Genomic DNA, 21867 nt, shown 5'->3' on the forward strand with positions numbered 1-21867 from the left:
AACGCACGCACACGCACACACACAGACACACGCACACATACACCTGTACAAACGCATGCACGCACACACGCACGCACGCACACACGCACAGACACACGCACACACAGAGAGACACACGTACACACACAGACACACCCACACAGGCACACACACACACACACGCACACACGCACGCACATACACACACACCGAGACACACGCACGCACGCACGCACACACAGACACACAAACGCTCAATCACCCACCCACCCATCCACTCACACACACGCAGACACACACACACACACACACACACACACACAAAAGCAGCACAAGAAAAAACGGGGAGAGAGAGAGAGAATTGCTTTATTGAGGTAAGGAGGCCAGATGCCCTGTGGGGAAAGAGGTAAAAAGGTAGGGGAAAGAGCAGTTCAGCGGTGCTCCCAGTTCACACAGTTCTCTTTCTCTGCATATTAATGCACACGCTCGCTGTTCATATGCGGTTCACAGTTCACTAGCTTGTATTCTTCTCACTTTTCGTACACAAACCGGGCAGATGGAGCGTGCTCGGTGCACTCTAGTGGAGTCGGACAAGCTGCTACACCATTTTAAAGAGACCAATCTCAAGAGCGCATTCAGAAATCATTTCAAGGGTTGATGGATCTTCCCGCACCCGGCGTATGTGTTCGGATTCGGATGTAGGTACCGGGTCAATGGCTAAAAGCTGCTCACGGCCTCTGTCGAAAGCGGGACAAAGCCAGGTTAGATGATATAAATTTGGTGTGCCATCACGACCACAGTGTGGGCAGTGGTGGAGCTCGGACCCTGCAGGGGCTGTCCTTTTGTAAATGACGTGAGGGGTGTAGGCCGCATTGGCATAGACTTTGTTTGCGAATATTTTCCCCGAGCGTGAAAGAGGCTTGAGAAGGTCGAGGACTCCGTCCGGTGTCGCATCTTGCAAGCGTTGTCTGCTTAGTTTCTTCAGATAACGAAGCCGAAGTTGCCAATCCGACTGTAGGGAGGGAGTTGGTGCGTTGGGAACCGCGGGAGGTGCTTGGAGTCGCTCCCTGGCAGCAGCGTGTGATGAAAGGTTGCCATGTGCACTCATGGTGTGTCCCCGTGTCCAGGCGATGCGAATCGTGAAGCTTTCTTGTTGTAGGTCGCGTACCGAAGTCAGAATTCGGGTCGCAGTGCTATTAGGCGCGAACGCACGGTTCAGCTCCCGAAGTGCGACGTGGAAGTCCGTGATTATTCTGAACTTCTTAATGGAGAGGGTGGAGGAATGTTCGCCAATGTGCCGGATTGCTCCCAATGTTCCCAGGAGTTCCACTTCTTCCACAAGCCCGTATGTATTGGAGACGTGACGGGATCCATTTATTTGGGGGATATCTGTAGAGGTCCAGGCTATGGCCGCCGTTCTTCCGTCAACCGCAGCGTCCTTGTAAATGTCTGCCTCATCTTCGGCCTTGTCGTTGACGAGGGTTCGAACATACTGCTCTCGGGCAGTTTGATGAGTTCTCCTAATTCGTCTGCGACGCGGGATGCCGATCGAAGGTCGCTCCCACGGAGGAATGGCCGGTGGAAAGTTCATTTGGTTAAAATTACTTTTTAATTCGTCCCATTCGGCCCTTTGGCCTGTCTTTATTAGTTTTCTTCGCACAGTCCCTGCGGCCCCGCCGCTTGCCATACCATCGCCATAAAACCTCTAACGACATCAGCGCTTTCGCTTCCGAGCAAATGAGGACGATAGGCCGGCAGCCCTTACCTCATGGAAATGAGTCACAGCCTTACTTTCCTCTGCGAGATTCCTTTTTTCAAGAACCCGCTAAAGGCAGGCAAATTTTGCAACTTGCTAAGGGGTCACACAATTCTGATATTTTCCTCGTATATCAAGCAACTCACATTCTTAACATTCTTGACGAAATAGACTTTTACAAACAATAGGCGAGGACAGTATGAAAAGCCGGCGTGTGAACGCACAGCAAGTTGTTCACATATGTTTGTTCTTTCTTTTTTTCTCCCAGTCAGGCTTCGCAGCTTGGCACCCAGACTCAGTCCAAGCGTATCCACGCCGAGTCACCTCGTTTTCATAAAAGATATGTGCGAAAAATTTGCTGTTAATTGCTTTAGTTTTACTTAGAGAGATGACGGTTTTTTCTCTTTCTTACAGCAAGCCTGACTGCCCAGATGACAACTAGCAGAGCGTTTACGGCGGCCAAGATGTGAAAAAGTCCGTCGTACGACCCATGGTAATCTCGAAAGTAACCTGAAAAAAGTAAGAAAAAAGAGAAGCGAGCATTCAGGATATTGTAGATGCTCGTCAACGCTGGCCCTGTTCATTTGAATCAGTGACAGGGCAGTATACAGTCAGTAGACCAGTAAAGAAATGACCTGGATCTTCAAATCGCATGCTGACTTGTGTATGCTCAAATTATAATCCATATTTTTGAAATTATCGCAGAAATATTTTATTTTTCCGGCAAGCCCACCAACTCTAGCAAATGACTTTCCGCTGCTGGCTATAAAAGCAAGATGAGCATGTGTATTTCTAAGGTAAATACTAAGTGTTACTCGCTCTCCTGCATTCCTTTGGTTTTCTTGCTAAGTTTATTTGTTGGTTGCCTAATTGTGATATGTGCGTGTTGAATGTGTGTATGTCGCGCTGAATGCTCAGGCGATACACATTGTCGCGCTCAGCTTGTTACTTGGTTATGCATGGTGAGGTAGCAAAATCCACTAAGTATCTAGTTAATACTGGGACAAGTAACTGGTTAGTGGTGTATTAGTAAGTGTCACGACCTTTTTTTAATAGTGGGGCTGTTCGGAATGCATAGGAATTTGCTATCATGTGGGTTCTCATCCAGAGCGAGGTCTTCGTCAGGTGTCGAGCCTTTAGTCTTTTACCGCCTTTGTGTTTCAGAAAGCAAATCGTAAGGACAAATAAAAAGCGTAGAGGTCGGTGGCTGCCAATGATTAACTCTATCAGCAATCTACGCAAGAGCACTAAAAGTTAACTGCCACTCCAGCTGTGGTAGTCCGGATTAGAAAAGAAATAGCATCTTAGCTTGAAGGTAGAGCACGCAATTTAGAGTATCCCGAGTAAAAGGGCACGACAAAATCGTTTTAGACCGTGTTTTCAAAACGCGTTCATTTGACCAAGAATGCACATTGTTTAGTTTTTGATGTTTTATAATAACCACAAGTATTTTTCACAGTTAGCTTAGTGACAGAGATCACCAGTAGGCAAGAAATAGTACTAACGTTGTCATCGAAATATTTATAATGTTACCTTAGTGTTTTGTGGGTATGTGTGTCTGGTTTACTATACGCGATACGCGTTTGCAGCAATTAGAGGCTTCTCTTGTTTGCTCTACACGTTTACGAAAATTAGAGGCTTCTCTTGCACCTTTTACTTTTAGACCTTTGCATTTGCCTTTTTGTTTTCCTGGACGACCAGGGATTTGTGAAATGGGTTTTTTTATTACGATATGTGTAGTCTGTCATGTTAGCGGGGAATTCTACCCGGATTGTTAGGTTCACTGTATAAAAAATGATAGCGTTTACGAGATCTAGTGCATAGAATTATATGACACCTTTAGTGATGATCCCTCCACAACAAGCGTCTAGTTTAGGCATTTTTTCAGAATTGTTGTTGCAAAAAAGATTAAAAAGAGTCAAATATTATAACTGCGCCTCGCATTATGTGTTTTCTATGTTGTTATTTAAACAGTTGTCTCACGTGAGAACTACGAATTCTGAAACTTTTACTGAGACCTCTTCCTACTTTTCCTCTTTCTTTTTTGCCAGCGTTGGCGGATTTCGTCTGAGAATTTCTTATTTTTGTAACGCCAAAATGTCAGAATAACATAATACTGGAAAGAAATCACCTACCAACCAAAAGCGGTCTTGCTAAACCCACGATTCCGATGCAGAAGGACATTACGCCCATCGTGAGCGGTAGTGACTGGATCCCGAAGTCCCGTACCAGGGATGGTGCTTGGAGAAAGATTCTAGCTCCGTTGCTCACACCTATTAGTGCGGAGCAGACTAACATCATAGGAAAACTGCTCACCCACACAAACAGTTCGAAGGCGAGTGCTTGAAGAACGTACCCGGCAAGCATCACAGTTTCCAGCGTAAGGAGTCCCGAGTCAATGACCATGCCACTTATGGGCCTGAACACAATGTCGCTCGCTGCAAAGGAGTTCAAAAGGAACACGGCACGGGAAGGAGTGACACCTCTGTCTGTAGCAATGTCCACAGATACCAGCATAAATGTTGTCAGTGCTAGTACTACCACTGAAAATGATAAGCTGTTGACGATAAACAACGTTGTGAAAAGTTGGCGTGCCACGGCCCTGAAGCTCGATTGATTACTTACTTTTATTTTGGCGTGGTTTGTTGGAGGGCGCCCCGTTTGAAGAAATTTTAAATTTTGTGCACCACTTTCAGCCACCTTTGTTTCGGTGGTGCCTACCCCTGAAGTACCACGCGCGTTCGTTTCAGTTTCTTCGTAAATAATCTCCCCGTTGACACTATGTACAGGCAGGAGAGGCGCAGTCGTAACATCTGTTGTTTTTTCCGGAAGGTCGTGGTTCCTAGTGTTAGTTGTCTTGGTCGAAAGCTGCATCCATGCGGGGCTTCGGAGGACGATAACCGCTGGACAGGCGTTGAAGATGAGGCCACCAAGGAGAAGGAATGTGCCATGGACACCATATTCCTCACGAAAAAATTCAGCTAGAGGCGGAACAAATAGGATTCCCAGTCCACAAACTGTGAATATGATGCTGCAGGCAGTTGTCCGTCGCCGCTCGAAGTGTTGCGACGCTAGGACGTTCACAGCGACCGCCGTGCCCGATACTGCCAGCCCTGCAACATAAAAGAGGACGTCGTGGCGGCACACAAATGACAGTAGGCTTTCCCATTAGAAAGCCGTCTAGTGCATTAAACGCTAGTACGAATGTCCCAGATGGGTAAACAAGAAAGTTAATAAGCGAAGAAACAAATAGCTTTGTGGCAAATGGCGTATATTCTACGCATTGTTCCTAAATCCAAGGTTAGAATGTTTGCAATGTACAAAAACATCGGTACGGACTGGGGTAGATACCCCTCAAGATCATTCGGCCAGGCATGGGACTTACCATTTCTTTCAACGAAATTGTGTACCCTGTTGGAGTACGGAATCGCAGATCTCAGGCACGAATGACATGTTCATTGGCGTTGCTCTTTCCAGTGACGTCTATCTACATCCACAGGCCATGATGAATGTTTTGGGATTCCTGAACCCATGAAAATAACTTATGCTGGAAACCGGAAAGTTATACTTCTTTGTCAGCAAAGAATTGTGGCCAACTAGTTGTGAATACCTTGTTGGAAGCGCTGGTGCCTGATTTCAATCTCCAGAACTTGCAAACTTACTGTAGAATTTCATTTTTCACATCTGGGTGATTTCAGATAAGATCGAATAAAGGTTGGCTGGTCGAAGTCTTCGATTTGCTTGAAAAGTTTTATTTAATGCCCTTATTATTCCAATGTCGAGATTCAGTAATATTTTCCGGGGAAGATCTTGTCTAACTGTGAAAAGTTTTAAACGGCACAATATGGACCCCCGCTGCTGCATGCCCGTGCGCCTCAGCCAACTTTAGCGACGTCTATCTACAAAAATATATATTAAGGGCAATTCGCAATGTTTATGCTCAACTTAGGCCTAGTGTAAATTTTTCTGAAAAAGTTTTGCTTCTATCAAGTGGAGTGAAGTGGAGTGGAGTGGATAAACTTTATTAAGACGAGCTTCAGGCGCTGATGGTTGGGCGCCCGCCCGGCGGGGGGCCTCCTCTAGTCAGGGAAGCCCTGGTCTGCGCTGACTGCCCTAGCCCTCTCCACCAGGCTACGCTGGACTGAGTGGTCGGTGCTGGCCAGCTGGCCCACCCACTGCTCGTACGTTGGGTGAGGATTGACCCCCGGGGTAAGGGATGGGGTTTTCTGACACTCCCATACCATGTGGTACAGGGTACCGGGTTGGGGACCGAAATTAGACGTAGAGTAGTAGAGGGTGGGCACGGAGGATAGTGGGGTGAGGATAGGAATTTGTCTGAAGTCGGCGAAAGGCAGTCGCCTCTGCTCTGGATAAATGGGGATGTGGTGGCGGGAAGCGTCGTCGTTCGTGGCGGTAATGGGCGAGGATTTCCGCGTATGAATTAATAGTAGCGGGCTTGGGAGAGCGAAGGGGCTGCGTGACTTCGCCTTCTTGAGAAACGGCCCGGTGTGTATGAAAGCGGGCAGCGGCGTGTGCCGCCTTGTTCCCCTCGAAGGACTCGTGTCGGGGGGTCCAGATGATGTGCATTTCCGGGAGCTGGCACACACTTCGCAGAATTTTTAAGGCCATGGGTGTCATTCGACCTAGCAGGAAGTTGCTGCAGGTGGCTTGCGAGTCTGTCATTATAGTGAGGTAGTCGTTTCCAGTGGTGGCAGCTAGAGCGATGGCAAGTTCTTCTGCTGCCTCAATAGTTATCGTGTGTACTGAAGCGGCCGTCAGCTCTGCACCGTTGGCGTCGGTGACACTCACGGCATGGGTGGGTTGTTGGTGGTATGGAGAGGCATCCGTGTAACGAGTACAGGAAGAGTTGGGGAAGCGTTTTCTAAGGGCTCATATCTGGGCTTCTCGGCATACCTTGTTATAGATGGGGTACATATTTCTGGGAATGGGGGCGACTTTGATGTACTGCCGGATGGTTAGAGGGATGCGTTGCCTCTGTTCGCATTTTGGGGGAGGCCTGTAGCCGAGCCGGGTAAGCGTAGCCCTGCCGGTTGGCGTGAGCTTCAGTCGCGTGAATTCGGAGATGCGATGAGCTTCTTCCAGTTCCTCCCATGTATTACGGACGCCGAGATGTAGAAGTTTTCTTGTTGCTGTTTTTGGAGGCAGTCCAAGGGCGGCCTTGTTGGCTTGGCGTAAGGCGATGTTTAGTTTTTCTTACTCTGCAGGTTTCAGGGCCAAATACGGTGTCCCGTACGCAACCCGGCTAATAAGGAGGGCGTGAATGATGCGCAGGGTGTCAGCTTCTTGTGGCCCAAATCGCTGATCAAGAATATAATTTTTTCGCAATAACGTCAAATTAGGCTCAGAGCGCAATTTTGTTCGAACCTTGAGGCTAAATATTACAAGAGTACTGAATTTACAAATTTCAAATTTTAGTCGCGTTTGCTCCATACAGTTGTAAAAAAAACACACCGAATAATATAAGTGCATTCGAAAAAAAAATGGAAACACAAAGTTGACACACCAATAAAAAACACACTTTCGATTTTTTGGCATTCTCTTCAGGGTTAGGCCTTTACATGTACTTGCATTGTTATCAAAAGCATGTCGCATCATTTCATTTCTTGAGCGCGTACAGCGCGAGCGACGAGCCCTATCCGCCCAGCTCTCCACGATGTTATGTAGTGGTAGCAACCCCGCTGAGATATGTGTAAATTCTTTATGTTTCTATAAACGTCAAATGATTCCTTCACGAATACAATAAGTGGGAATGAAACAGAAAAAAAATGAATTTTTAATGTACACCTTGGCACCATAACGACCGATCTGCTCCCAATTTAAAATTTATGAATGCAGGGTATTTCTACCTCTAACCAAAGTAAATTTAGCGTCGCTAAAGTTGGCCGAGGCACACGCGCATGAAGCGGTGGGGGCCCACCTTGTCGCGTTCCAAAATTGTTCCCGGGGAAAATATTTCTGAATCTCTACATCAGAATGACCACGACGATACAAACGTTTTGAAGCATATTGAAGAAATCGACCAGCCACCACTTCTTCGATCTAATCTGAAATCACCCATCTGTGTGCACAGATGCACGAAAAGAAACTAGGGTACTACTAACGGCCCTTTCATTCGGCGTCGCAGTGCATCGTTTAATTGGGATCGTAAGCCCCCCCGCACAACGCCTTGGCGATGGTGGGGCTAGTTGCAGGTACGCTTCACTCTACTAAGGTGGCGGGCGATGCATTTGATGTACTCGAATGCCATGCACTCGTATGCACGAATGCTGACGCTGAGATCTAATGCCCTGAAGCGCATTTTAGATTTTGGGCAGTAACTTGTGCAACGCTAATTTCGGACTGCGGAAAGTACCCAAGGTTTCCAACAAGTTTATATAGGAACAAGAATCGGTTTAAAAATTATCTGTGTTTTAATGTGGCGGATGACTGCAAAGTTACTAGCAAATTAATCAAACTAACTCGGTCTTTAGCTCTAATATGGAGTCAAAATGTAATCTGAAGCACGTTTGCCTAGTCATACGTGTCGCCCCCATAAGCCATATTTGTTAGTTTCTATTAGAACTGTTCTCAGAGCACTCCGAGACCAACTTGACCTTACCGTGGACGATGCCATACGCGATGGTGAGAAACAGCACGCTTGTAGCGTACCAACAGATGCAAGTCGACGCGCCCGCAACGAAAGTACAGACAAACAGCACCGACCGGGAGGAGAAACGCTGGCAGAGATATCCGAACAGGGGACCTGCAATGAAGACAACGAAGGCATATTGCAGAAAATCAGATTCGTAGGCGTCAGGAGCGCAGTGTTCACTTCTGACTTGTCCACTCATCGACGCGTCATTGCTCCCAAATGAAACGTTCAATTTTCGGCGAAAACAACTAGTGAGTAATGATAGCATTTAGGCTGCCTTTTGTCATACACAACTTTCAACTCGACAGCCTTCCCCCCCCCCCCCCCCCATTCCTTATGCCCTGATACATAGCTTTCCGTCTTAAAAAACAAAACAACCTCAAAAAACAAAACTTCAAGGTCATGTCACAAGACTGCTTTTCGAACCTGCTAGGTTGAGGAGGCTCCCACTGAGGACAATTGGCCACGAAGCTTTCTGCCTGTTGACGCCAAACGAGTCGAGGATGCCGTAGAAGAGAACACCCATGGCTTGCTGGGCAATCATGGCCACGCAAAATACCCAGCTCAGGAAGGCCGCCGTCACCCAGCTCCATGTCGAATCGAGCCCGAATGATGGGTCAGCCTTGAGGGACTCTCGGCTTCTCGCCATGCGTCCGCAGGTCCGCACAACCTGGTCGCGCCTGCGCACGTCAAGCATTGTGGCGCCGCAACCCTGAAGTGCTTCCCTGATGGTACTTCATACCTGTTCTACTTGCATTAAAAATCAGACAGGAGCCATCTCCGATGACAGTCGAGGTTATGCTACTGTCATTCCTTCAGTAGTGTAACAAATGTGTTTTCTTCCCTGTTTTTCAAGCTTCCACTACCTCCATACATCTCGTTTAAAAAATAAAATTGCAATGCTTCCCTCCCTCAATTATCCACACTGTACGATGCTAAGTGCAGTTTGATGCCCTGCCAAGGGAACGGGTTAGGCCGTTACCGACCAGACACAGGAAGAAGTGTCCGGAGAATGATAATAACAATAGTAAAAATCTAGGCGGTGTAAGAATTGAAACTTAATCGACGACGAGGATGACGATGAACTTGACCGTTATGACCCGTCTATCCACTGCGCTCCCAGATTATAGCGGAGCATTCGTGCCGCAGAGCAAAGGATGGCTATTGGGTTTGCGAATGCGCTCTATAAGGGCTGTGGCGTAAAACGCATCGTCAGAGTTGTAATCCACCTTTGACACGTCATAAAGGGTATGTGGGCAGGACTCCGATGTGTGTGAATTTTGGGCAAGGGAACAGGACCGCTCTGTAACACGACCCCTTCACTCCAATCGCATACCAGCACGTGCGTTGCATCCAAGATTTTGATAACAGCTGCGTTTTAGTCAAGCACCGTGATGAACTCACACGCGAAAATATAGAAGTTTCTGTAATCCGTTAACGCCGCGATGAGTGTTCAGTTTACATTCTGCCACCCTGTTCCCAAGAATGGTTGCGTATCAGCACTGCACGTGAGGCTGAGAGGTTTCTTAGCGATGTACTACGGGCCATTTTTTTGCCAGCTTGTTTTCTGATTGAACTTTTAAAGACGATAATATTTCTTGGCTACTCAAACCCATTGAGTTTCTTAGTAAGTATACTAGAGAGGAAACTGCGCCTGGTAGTCCATTTCGTCGTGGGGGTTTATGACCCCCCTTTTTGGCTTGGGCTTGGCATGGCAATTGGATTCCTAACTTGCTTTTTTCACTATGCATTAACACGTCTACGAGCTACGAGGAAGCCGAAATCCTTCTTGCTCTGTGGTAGCCGTGTTCGGTGATACAGCAGGCAGTGCGTGATCGCACCTGACGTTGGTCATGCCGCAGTCGAAGGACGTATGACTGAGCGGGTGATATGCCGCCGCGAAATTTGTACCCGACAAAAAAAATAAACAAAATGTACTTCGACGAAGACAAGATACGACATATACGGACGCCTGAATCCGTCCTATCTTGTCATCATCCACGACTGTTTAACGCGACTTTTTCTTTTTTCTTGTTTTTAAACTGCAGCTTGCAGTCGGCGCACCGGTTCACAACGAAGGCGACGTTTTCATAGGCACGCTGCAAAAACTTTCCAAACTCTTCAAACAAATTATTACTTGAAATAATGGTAAAGTTAATAAAATGAGAGTATTTAATGAGTTTCTTTCCAAAATATTAACAATGTTCGTAACTACCACCTTGGCCAGCAAAATAGCAGGAACAAACGTTCCGCCAAAAATACGCTTTAACTCCTTTTTTCTTAGTTTTATAAAAGCCTGTTTTATATTCCGCTTACATAATTGCACACTCCTTGTATAAACTTGCGGCCACTAAAACGTTTCAATAAAAGCCAATGATGAAATTTTGGCGAGCGTATGACCTAATGGCGGCCCATGACGACACAGACGGCCTTGATGCGAGCCGCATAGACACTAGCGCCAGATTCCTCTCTAGTGTATATTGTAAGAAACTCTATGACTCAAACCTAGAAATTCTGGTCTGTCTGTATATCTGTCTGTGACTCGATTCAGCCACCCGGCCAAAGTCATCTTATAGGTTGTCTTATATACTCACAGGTCGTCTTATATACTCACAGCCAAATCTAAACGTCCAAGTCCGGTGTAATGTTCATACTTGTCAACATTGTTGAACAAGAACAAGAGATTATGCAAATATAAGCCCGAACATTATTACATAGGTTATATTTGCAGTGTTCCTTTATCAAACAAATCATAGATGCTTGATTTTTGCGAAATCAAATACTTCATTCACTGCAGAAAAAAAATTCACTCCACCACCGCCTGCGGTCGCCCTCCCCACTATAGCTTCCGGCGGCATTTTAAGAAATCAAGTGGTAACAGTTACGAAAGGTTCCATAAGATAGGTTCCACGTACTGCTTGGAACGCACGTGAAGTAGGGCAGCGGGGTTTTATAAAGGTTGAAGTAGGGCGCCTCAATTCACGCGCGTCTCCACCGTACGACAGCGCTGGCATACATGCACCGGCCTGGAGGATTCGAACGCGGTAAATTTAAATAGACTTGAGCAAAACTTTAGCGCGTTTACCTTGGAGGAGCGCGACTGAAGAGGAACAGCATGAGAGGTGAGTGAGAAAGTGAAGGGAGGCATTTACATGGCAAATGTCGACAAAGATGATCGTCTTTTGTCGACATTTGCAATGGAAGGAGCAGATACGCAGCCATTTTTTTTTTCTATTTTGTTTTCATGACTCACGAGTGTAAGCGCATCATTTTTCTCAAATAAAGTCCTGTTTAACGTCAGTCCACTGTCTCTTTTGTCCCTCATTTTACTTAGTCTTCAATCTTTTGTTTCACTGTTGTTGCAAGGTAGAAAACTACTAGAAACTTTAGTTGGATAAACAGAGAAATGCGACCAAGAAAATTCGCTACCACTCCGACGACTTCGAAGTTGTCAAATATGGCAACTTTCTTCTCCATTGTTTCTTTTTTTTTTGTTCTTACCAATGCAAACACCTAATGTGTTATAAGTTTGCAAGTTTTCCGGGGTTAAGTCTATATTGCCTCGGTTTGCGTGTGTGCGAAGAAATCGAGCGCTCTGCGAGCTCTCGATTTCATAAACACATTTTTTTAGTCGCCGAATGTGAGCAAAAGTTCGTCCAGACGCATCTCGTAATGTCAATAAATGTTTGACATTCTCCCCCCGGCATGAAATGTATTGTCACAGCATCTGCGTCATTGCTCATTTTTTACGGCGTCTACACAAAAGAATGTGTCGACTTCGAAAAATTTAGGACTCACCGTATAGGCGCTGTTACGGCAAAAGCAACACTTCAGATCGCTTTTTTGCGCATCAGTTAATCTGGGGAAGGACGGGCACTGCCATTCAGAGTCGTTTACCGTAAAGGTGCCGTGGTGACAGCGCTGTAAAGCGTCCTCACACCAGATGTTTCAGGCAGGTCTCGAGCAACGTACTAGTCTGTTAGCAATTATCGCACTGAAAACGGCGAGCTCGAGCTTCACGGACGGAGCGTTTACGAAAGCTCCAGAACGATCGGCGCTTGAAAGTAGGTAACGACGCGCAGCTGCGTATTCAGAGCAGCCGTGTCGCAGTTGCACACGCCGAGCAGCCGGCCGAATTTGTAAAATATTCCAAACATAGGAAGAGCACTCCGGAAAACGTCCAGACTCCGACGTCGACACACACTGTGCTTCGCGGAATACAGGGGCTGCCACGAAATAAAACAAAAAGCTTTCTAGTTTATTTTGCATTCACTTCGAATTATAACTCCTGAGACGCCCGTGGGCCAATACAGGGTTCGCAGTGCACCACCACGGCTTTTCTAGATTATTCGTGCAGTTTAAAGCAGCCGCCAGATTTTCTACATGAACTGCTCGGGCTTGGGCATGAACATCTCAGATTCAGATGTTTGTATTCCTCGTTTCGAGCATTAAAAATTACGCCATTACAGCGTTAACAATCGCATAATTACAAAACTCCCATAACAGCATAACTACTATACTTAGAAGGAAAACACGAATTGTCATCAACTAGTCGCCATCAGTAAACATTTCACAATGCGCTGCATGCCACAGCGGGTCGAAAATTTACAAACGGTGTCGGTACGGGCAGTTTGGCGCGCTTATGTTGCTGCGCCTCATTAAATAAAAAACCACTTCTAAAGTGGCACTTATATCCGAGCTTTCGCGAAAGAGTAGACAATAAGATCCCGGGCCATCTCTACTAACGTAAAACCGGCGGAGGGCCGAATCATGCGGCGTATAAGTGTATTCTTGGCGCGTTGGCATTTTTGCCCTCTGAGATGAAACTGTTTTTTGGGTAGAGGTATACAGCTTTGCTGTAAATCTCGTGTCTTTGAAGCACGAAGCGTTCTAGCGCGAGGCGTTGCAAACGAGTGTCCAGGTGTGTTCTTTTAGTTCGCTTTGCGTTCCAGCGCGAGGCTTTGTAAAACGAGTGTCCCGATGTTTTAGTACCGTGACTGCATGATACTACGACGACGTGATACGGCGACATGAGACGCCGACAGCCCGAGCCCTTAAAGGGCTTCGCCCCTAAAACAAAATTAGAGCAAATAAAATTCACAACAGATCACTGATGACCACCCAACACTATGGAACCTACAGCGACGTTCAACGTCCAATGTTTTGCGATTATGGTGATTTATCGAAGATAATATTTCATAACCTGTGTCAAAAACTAGTCGATATAAAACACGAAAAATATCCCGAACATGATCATGTGAAAAGTAGGCGTTCTTGTGGATGTTAGGTGCTGCACAAATGACCCGCCAGGTGTAATATCGAGGTATTGGCGTTGCCATTTTTGTCAATACCTAATAAGGGTACCTGTCATTGGTCAGTCGCACCTGCACACCAGCCCGCATTTCTCGTTCTTTAGTTTCTAGATGAGCCGACATCTGCGTGAGTTTATCATCTGCTTCCTCGCCGCCGCTTAATGGGAATGAAAAACACTGAGGTATACCTTTTCCCCAAAGAAGTGACATTGCCGTTTCAGAAGTCATGGTGCCTCGTTTTGACGTCCAGAATTTCAGAACAGGTAAAAACATTTGTCGAGCTTCATAGCCCTGCACCCTCTCTCGTTACTTCGAGCTCGGAAGTCTCACACCGAGCTACCAAGAGCACACTAGACTTCAACTACAACATTTATACGCAGCTCAAGATGTCGACGGCTCGAAGCACCCCTCTCGTCTACGCCCATGCCCACCTAACCTCGATTACTCTTCTCCACGGAAAGGTTCCTCCTTCCCCCCTGTTTTTGTTTTCAGAAATGGGCTTGGCCACGCGTATATACCAGCCGTAGACACATGGTGAAGCACACACGGTGATGAACGCAAATCCACGATTACACGCCCATGTAACATTCTCCATACAATAAAATATCTGCTAGCCTAAAAACACCTCCGCTGAACGTAGAAGACGCCAGTTGTTGACTAGTCAGCAGCATCGCGAAGGTGGCTAGATAGAAGCGAGCGCCGCGGTGCAAATACGCACGTGATTGGGTGTTGACCGTCTTGGAGACAAACACCCGGTGTAGGAGGCACGTCGTGGTGGAGTTGTAGCAGTTAAATTCAGGCTTTTGTATCCCCGTCACCCGGAAGGCAATTGTACTGAGCCTTCAGCATAAAACACACACTCGCTGGCTGGAAGTTAAAACGTCAATGTTGCTCGCAAACGCAGGCCGCGGCTAACGTACGATAGTTCGTCGCTGACCGCACCGAAGTTGTAATCGCGACGTATGAAAGGCTTGTGCGGAGGTCGGGATAACGCGCTTCCGTCGCAGCATTCGTTCAGTACCGGGCTCGTAAAGATGCGACGCCACTCTAGCATCGCGGCAGGATTGATAACAGGAATATTCACTTCTGTTTGAGAAGCTTGTCAAGACTTTGCTGTGTATCGTACGTTCCGGGGTATCGCTCCCAAGCATTGGCAAAGGTGAGAGGTCCGGGCTGCCGACTCAAGGGCTTGCAGTCGAGTGCCGCAGCCGTTATCAGAGAGATTTGTGTTTACCTTTGTTGTGTCAGTGTTCGATTCCATCTATATGTTCAATGAAACTTCTAGTAATGTTTCCCTGCAAAAGAAATTACGTCAAAGAAATTATTGAGCAAGGCCTTTCGATGGTTTCGGCGGAAGCGCCAGCATTAGTCAATGGTCATTTGTAGAATATTGAGGCGAAAACCTTACATATCTGTTTCAACCACGCGTGTTGTAATTTCTACATGTTTATATACTAGACCTATCAAACGTCCTTGCTACCCTATATTACCGTCCGACATGACGATATCATTGATACAAGTCCGCCCCTATCCCTGTCCGTACAAACCCGATTAAATACTCTTTTTTTTCTCGTGCAATAACAAATCGGAGCGAACGTATACACCATATCTCTGAGTCTGGTAATGTTCTAAAATGAATTGAAAATTATCATCATCATCTTTTATCATTTTTTTATCCTTAACGATCATATCTCGGGCATTACAAAAGTGGGGGGGGGTGGCGGAAACGAGAGCTTGCGAAGGGTCATGATACCTGAGGGGAAAAAACACAACAGCAATACCAACAAGATTACATAAATGGGGGAAAGCGAAAAACATGGCAGCGTATACGTGTTCGTTGAAACAAAAAAAAAACAAGGCAGGAGGAACAACAGATGGAACACCAAAGAGAAACAGATGAACCAACATGTAAAGCAAGGTTAAGAATTTGTTGGGAAGAGTCAAGAAAAGACTCATCCCAGTAACCCTTTGACCGAATGGGGTAACGAGGGCTTAAAAGAAAAGAAAAAAAAAACGATCGGAGATAGTACAAGAACAGATATAACACCATTAATAAAAGGGTGAGACAGCAGTATGGAAGGTAAGCAAGCGATATTGGCGCACAAAAAGGTTGGAGTGATCAATGCAGCAGTTTGAGCGCGTGTAATCACGAAGAAATCGGAAGGAAACAACGCATGAGGCATCAATAAGGGGAGAATGTTTCAACAAATCAGTTTAGCGCGTGGAATCACAGGTAATAAAAAATTGGCTCCAATCCAAGCTTTGAAGGTGGTTGGAAAGCAAAGCTTTAAATGACACCCCCAACAATTGCCCATGTGACGTCTCTTGAATTCACACACGTGGCTCTACAAAGAAGGAAACCAGAGATTCTGCCAGCCGTTACCTGGAATTCGCGGGGCGGCGTCCAGAACGCAGCAGCAGCGTAGGCCACGGCCGGACTCGAGCGGCTGACGCCGTCGCCGTAGCCCGGCCGTGCGTCCGCAGAAAGAAACCGGAGAGGGGGGTCTTTCGAAGGGTGAGACAGCGAAACTTAGCCACCCTGATGTGCTAGCTCGAGGCTACATCACCGCGCGACACAAGCGTAGACACCAAAACAATTCGGTATGTGAGCTTAGCGATTCCCATTTTTACCGATTTAAACTAGTTGAGAATTGCGAGAAAGCTATGGGAACTTTCATAATCGCTATTTATCAGAACCAGTTGCTACTTTCGCTTTTGTAATTGGTCATCAACAATTTAGACAACGGAGTTCCACTCGTGGGAAGCAGTGCGGAAAACATAGCGTTTCTCTAGCGGCCAGATGTCTGTCCATGGTTTGTAGATTTTGTTTTCCCTCCCTGCACACCATTCTAAACGTATCTTCGCCGTGCGATCACTTAATTCCGTCGGGTGCCGATTACCCTGGAGGTGCTGTCGAACAAGTTAATCAAGCCGTGCGTAGGCACCGCGCAATGGACGCGAAGCTGCACCAAAACGGGCCGGAACCAACCATCGCTAAAGCAGACGACAAAGCCGTACCGCCGACGCCGGCAAGCAGGCCCTTCCGACCGGGGAACGCTGGATTAGAGTTCCGGTATATCGCTTAGCGCAAGAGTTGCGCGTCTGATTGCCACATGCCGCGGGTTCCAATCAGACAGGAAAGCCCGCTTTCACTGCTGCGCACAAGACCCCGTATTGAGCCGGTTCTGCTCAACTGAGCATCGGCGGTTGCGGAAGCGGCGGCATCGGCGACAGTTCAGCTGATAAGCAGCCGAGATTTGTGCACCAGTTTTTGTCCGCGCAGCTCCTCGCCACTCCTCGCCGCAGCCGCTGCGCGGCGGCCCAGCGGCAGCCGTACATGCGAGACGGGTGGCTTTCTCGCACGACCTGGAACTCAAGATGGCGAATGGACGCGTAACTATGCTCTCCTAGGGGAGCTATATACAGGAACTCTACGCTGGATAAATTCGCCTCGCCATCTCCAGGGTGCTCCATGAGTGAAACCCTCCGCCTCAACTCCCTCCCCGCGCCGTTGCCTAGACGCGTTGGGAGTTTGTTGTCCCGCACGCCACAAGAGAAGTGTTGGCTGGTAGAGCTAGAAAGCTCTGCTTGAAAAGAGCAAGGAGAACAAGCTATAAGAGACATGTGAATTATACACTGACATCTGGGTTTGATTGTACTACACGCTGTTAGGTCAGGGGATCTAGTTGTACATCTGTACTGTTAATGACATCTTCAATTTATTGGATTACGTATAGTTACTATTGATGGAGGCAGGTTATTACACTCCTCTCTGGCAACGGGAAGAAAAGATTTTTTGAGTGCATTTGAGGTACCATGCAGATGCTGCTTGCTCATTGAGTTATGTAGGATTCGTGAAGGGCAGGATGGAGGTTGCAATAATGAGCTGTGCAAACCGGAATGTAAAATATATTTTGAAAAATATAGAGCCTTGCTATATTTCATCTATAAATGATGTTGGTGAGACCGAAGGACGATTTTATTACGGAGATGCTCGAAGGAAATCCATGTGTCGCAGGGATAAAGCGGGCTCCACGATTTTGTATTGACTCAAGAGAATTTATCAAATAAGTTTTGGGGAGTTCCATATTGCTAAAGCGTAATCAATCTTAGCGCGTATAAAGATTTAGTTTGCCACTTGACAGACTCTAGCAGGTGAGCATGGTAGTGATCGAATATCAATGTACCCCAGGAATTCAGAGGCATCGGCTGCAAGTTTTTGGATGTGGTCATACTAGGTTAATTTGCTGTTGATTTATTTTATTTATTTATTTATTTATTTAATACATTCTGCGGGCCACACTTCCGCCCAAGCAGGAGGGCATGGTACAATGCAAAGAGCAATACAATAAAACATACATAAAAAACAATGCACATTAACCCAGTATCGGAAGTACTTCATTCGGTTACCTGGTTCCAGTCTGAAATGTTGCGTGGAAAAAACAAAAATTTGAACGTGTCCGTTCTCGCGAAGTACGGAGTTAGTGCATTTGGTTGATGTCTTGTCGGCCTCGTGTTTAATAGAGAAATAAAAAGGGTTGGATAAAGGGCAAGTTTGCGATTATATAAAAGAGACAGAAAATCAAGGCGGGACTTTTTTCTACGATCCTAAGGACACCGTGGTACCGGGAGGTCTCCACTCACCATTAACCGGTTGAGTTAACCGAGTATGCCAAGTAAGGTGAGAGTGTTTCCTCGAGACTTGCATACATTTACATTTCGAAACGTTTAGTTTCATAATTAAAAGCGCGCACTAGTTTTCTGAGTGGGTTAGGTCATTTTGGAGAAGCAGATGATCATTTTTACATACAATTTTTCTGTAGAGAGAGAGCACAGTCGTCTGCGAATAGCCGAATGGATGAGGAAATATCTGATAATAGATCGTTACTATAGATTAAACTAAAAGGGGGCCGAGAACTCAGCCTACCCAGGACGTTACTGTAGTGCGTGAATGAAGTCCGGAGATGCTTGCGAACTGGTAGGGAACTTTTAAAAAGCATCTAATCCAATATAATATCGGCGGGCGCAGGGAAAGCCACGCGAGTTTACTAATTATTCTTTGCTGAGGGAGGTAGTCGAATACTTTGGAAAAGTCAATAAAGATGGCATCTGTCTGGAAAAAGAATCGAGATTAAGACTATAGTGAGCCGGAAAAGCTGGGTTTCACATAAAAGACCCCGACGAATCGGTGCTGGTTTCGGAAGAAGAAATTGTTATTATCGAAGTGACACAGGTATGGGAATAAATTATGCGCTGTAGTAGCCGGCACGCGATGCAGGCAATGAGGCGATAGTTGGATGGGTCATATTTGTTGCCGGAATTGAAGACTGGTGCAACTTCGTTCAGTTTCCAATCATCTGGAATAGGGCTTTCAGAAATAGACTGGGTGAAATACTTCGAAGAAAGTGGCTTGATACCGCGTTGGCAGCCTTCAATAGCTTTGCTGGGATATTGTCTGGACCGGGAGCACTAGATGGCAGCAGGTTGTTGATGTGTTTCATACCATCTGTGAGCATATCGTAAAGTTAGAGTATCCTGGCTAAGTTCAGACGTGAAGACAGATGAAAAGTAGGGGATAAGGATATTAGATGCAACGCATCTCATTCACCCGCCTTGTCCCTGCATCCGGCGTTGTCGTCGTCGGCGTCCGCCCCTCCCCCATTTCCTCGCCGCGCCAGCTGCGCTCTCCGCCGCTCACCTTCTCTCCTCTCCGATAGCGAACACTCTCTCGCGAGGGGCATTGGATTGGATTGGATTGGATTGGATTGGATTGGATTAAAGTGGATTGTGTTGGATTGTGTTGCGTCATAGCCGCGGCAGACGCACTGGCACCGGCGCGTCCCCTCACCGTTATGCGCGCTACAAAACGCGGTGCCTGCGCCGCTCCGCTGCATCGTTCCAGCACCGTTCCTCCGCTGTCCAACGCTGAAACGTGAACCCCCTATGCGTCGCATCTACACAGGGGTTCCCGCGAGGGGAGGTGGGAGTTTTAAGTGCGAATGCACTTTATAAGCGACCCCAAACCATCCACCGCCGGCGGCGGCGGCGGCGGCGTCCGCAGTGCTCCTCTATATTTAAAAAAGAAACAGCATCCGGCGCCAGGTTTCGATCCGCGGACTTTGCGGCCGCAGCGCGACGCTCTACCGACCAAGCCACGGACGCGACGGTGATATCAGTGTTAGTGACGCGCCTTATATCTTTAACGCATTCAAACTACGTCGTCAGCGGCGTGCGTTGGCGACTCAGCGGCGTTATAGCGGCTTGATAACTGCGTGGTGTACACGTGATACTACAAACCCGATGGAAGAGATGGAAGAGAAGGCGGCGAGGCGGTGGGCTGCGGGGGCCGAGCGCAAGCGCCGCAAGCGGGCCGACAACCGTGCATTCGCACTTTCACATTCTCCCCCTCGGGGAAATGCGGGGGAATTTTTTAGGACACTGTTCGAGTGAATTAGGCGAGCCGTTCGAGTTACCAAGGGGGAGGCTGTTGGAGTGACTGTTTTGCACGCTAAGTAAGGACCCTATATTCTTCGGTTGTGTGCGTAGGATATCCAAGAGGCCATTGTGGAAACATTTCTTTTTGGAGCGTGTCGTTTAAGCAGGCAAAAATATTATTCCCTTATTGAGGAAGAGGGAGATTTCTTTGCCGACCAGAAGAGGCGTTTTTTTGCGTGATAGTCTTCGTATTGTATTAGAGTACCAGGACCTATCTGCTTAACCGCAAATGCAGGCGAGGGGGACACAGTGGTCAATTAGGGTTAAAATTTTATCTTTAAATAACAGCCAGTTCTAGTTGACCGATCTAATGAACGCTGTCTGGCTGAACTAAATGTAGAATGGTTCAAGTTGTTCGTTAATAAGAAAGAAGTCAGCTTTATTGTAGTTACGGATGTACTTTTTGACAGGTTGGCGCCTACGTATGTGACTTGTAATGTTAAACAGTACTGTGTTATGATCGCTTAGCCGTTAGCACACGACAGAGGTTGGAAAAGTTCGGGGTTTGAACTGGGGATAAGGTTAAGCGTATTCAAACCTCTAGTTGGTTTATTGTCTGACTGAGTAAAATTGTAAAGACGGGCGAGTTCTAGGAAATCCTCTGACTGCTGGGTGTGGACTAGGCAATTAGTCCAGTCAAAATCAGTGAAATCAAGATCTCTGCAAAGTATAAAAGTTCATGATTGTCGACATCGAGGGTCAACAAAAATTCGATGAAAACAGGTATGTCTCTGCCGTTATCCTCCAGAAGGCCCTCCACAGCCTCCTTTTTCGGAAAATAGCTACGCACGTTTGTGAGCATGTGAAGTGTGATTTTTATCGTGTGTCTTACTGTATTGAATATTTCGTCTGTTTTTTTTGCCATGTCTGTATTGTTATCCATTTGGTTATGTTTATTGGTTTTGCAACACCTCAACTCCCGCCTGGGCCATCTTGAGGCCTACAGTGTGTTTTAAATAAACGAAACAAATCTGTAATGGTCGGGAAAGGGAAACAGCGGTTTCGGAGGAGGCCGGAGCAGTGTTCTGAAGAAAGGTGACGGACCACGCTGGGGAGTTGAAGCAGCGGGAGGGTAGGCAGCTTTCGCACGTGCACTGCGAACCGCGGCCGGAGGCCATCTGACCGATCATTGCAAGCGCTGTCCTGGTTGTACGCCGGCGTTCGATAAAACATTAGTTTTAGGATCTGGACGTGACCAGACTAGTCGCGAGATTAAGTAGGCATTTTATATCTACAGGGAAGGAGTTAATTGTGTGGGCACTCCTTCAATCACTCTTACATAAAATGAGATAGGCTACCTACAAGGGCGCATGTGCGAGACATAGGCTGGCGTGTGTGGGGTTGTGTAGGGAAGGGCATGGTGATATGCTATCTTTCTTTGTTTCACGGACGCTAAGTAAAATTTCAGTTGTAGTCTAGCGAGTGTCCTGTGTACTTCTTCTTCGTCCGCGTCTCTTTTTTTTATAATAAAATGCAGTGAGATAACCAACAAGTCCAACTTTCTGCCTTAGCAGTGCGAGCCGCCTTGAGTCCTGAAGGTGTAGATTGGGGAGGGGGGACAGGAGGCTCCTGGCGGGGGAAAGCTAATGGAACACAGATAGGGAGGGGGCTGTCCAGGGACCTGGTTAAAGGCGGCCGCAAAGTTCGACAGAAGTAGGCTTTCGCCTTACATT

At 46.9% G+C, this 21867-nt stretch overlaps 1 protein-coding gene across 2 annotated transcripts; it reads right to left on the minus strand.

Moving 5' to 3' along the window:
• Positions 1 to 377: 377 nt before the first annotated feature.
• LOC144145370 (monocarboxylate transporter 9-like) lies at positions 378 to 14813 on the minus strand. 2 transcript variants are annotated; one of them, XM_077676947.1, is made up of 5 exons: positions 14418 to 14813; positions 8814 to 9067; positions 8355 to 8498; positions 3871 to 4848; positions 378 to 2245 (listed from the first exon to the last, which is right to left on the minus strand). In XM_077676947.1, the coding sequence occupies exons 2-5, from the start codon at positions 9034 to 9036 to the stop codon at positions 2112 to 2114; spliced, it is 1479 nt and encodes a 492-aa protein (XP_077533073.1). In that variant the 5' UTR covers positions 9037 to 9067; positions 14418 to 14813; the 3' UTR covers positions 378 to 2111. The 2 variants fall into 2 exon arrangements, with proteins under 2 accessions (XP_077533073.1, XP_077533074.1); XM_077676948.1 differs by lacking the exon at positions 14418 to 14813 and adding an exon at positions 12186 to 12394.
• Between the last annotated feature and the right edge of the window lie 7054 nt (positions 14814 to 21867).

This window comes from Haemaphysalis longicornis, unplaced genomic scaffold (genome assembly GCF_048455015.1).
Source record: "Haemaphysalis longicornis isolate Haplotype H1 unplaced genomic scaffold, Haemaphysalis longicornis Haplotype H1 scaffold_7, whole genome shotgun sequence".
Lineage (NCBI taxonomy): Eukaryota > Metazoa > Arthropoda > Arachnida > Ixodida > Ixodidae > Haemaphysalis > Haemaphysalis longicornis.

What these genes read in the sequence shown, in the direction of transcription:
- LOC144145370 (XM_077676947.1), bottom strand. Translation starts at nt 9,036, where the DNA reads ATGGCGAGAAGCCGAGAGTCCCTCAAGGCTGACCCATCATTCGGGCTC. An exon ending in GAGCCTCCTCAACCTAGCAG is followed by an intron (nt 8,499 to 8,813) that starts GTTCGAAAAGCA and finishes TCTTCATTGCAG; the next exon opens with GTCCCCTGTTCGGATATCTC. An exon ending in AGCAAGACCGCTTTTGGTTG is followed by an intron (nt 2,246 to 3,870) that starts GTAGGTGATTTC and finishes TACTTTTTTCAG; the next exon opens with GTTACTTTCGAGATTACCAT.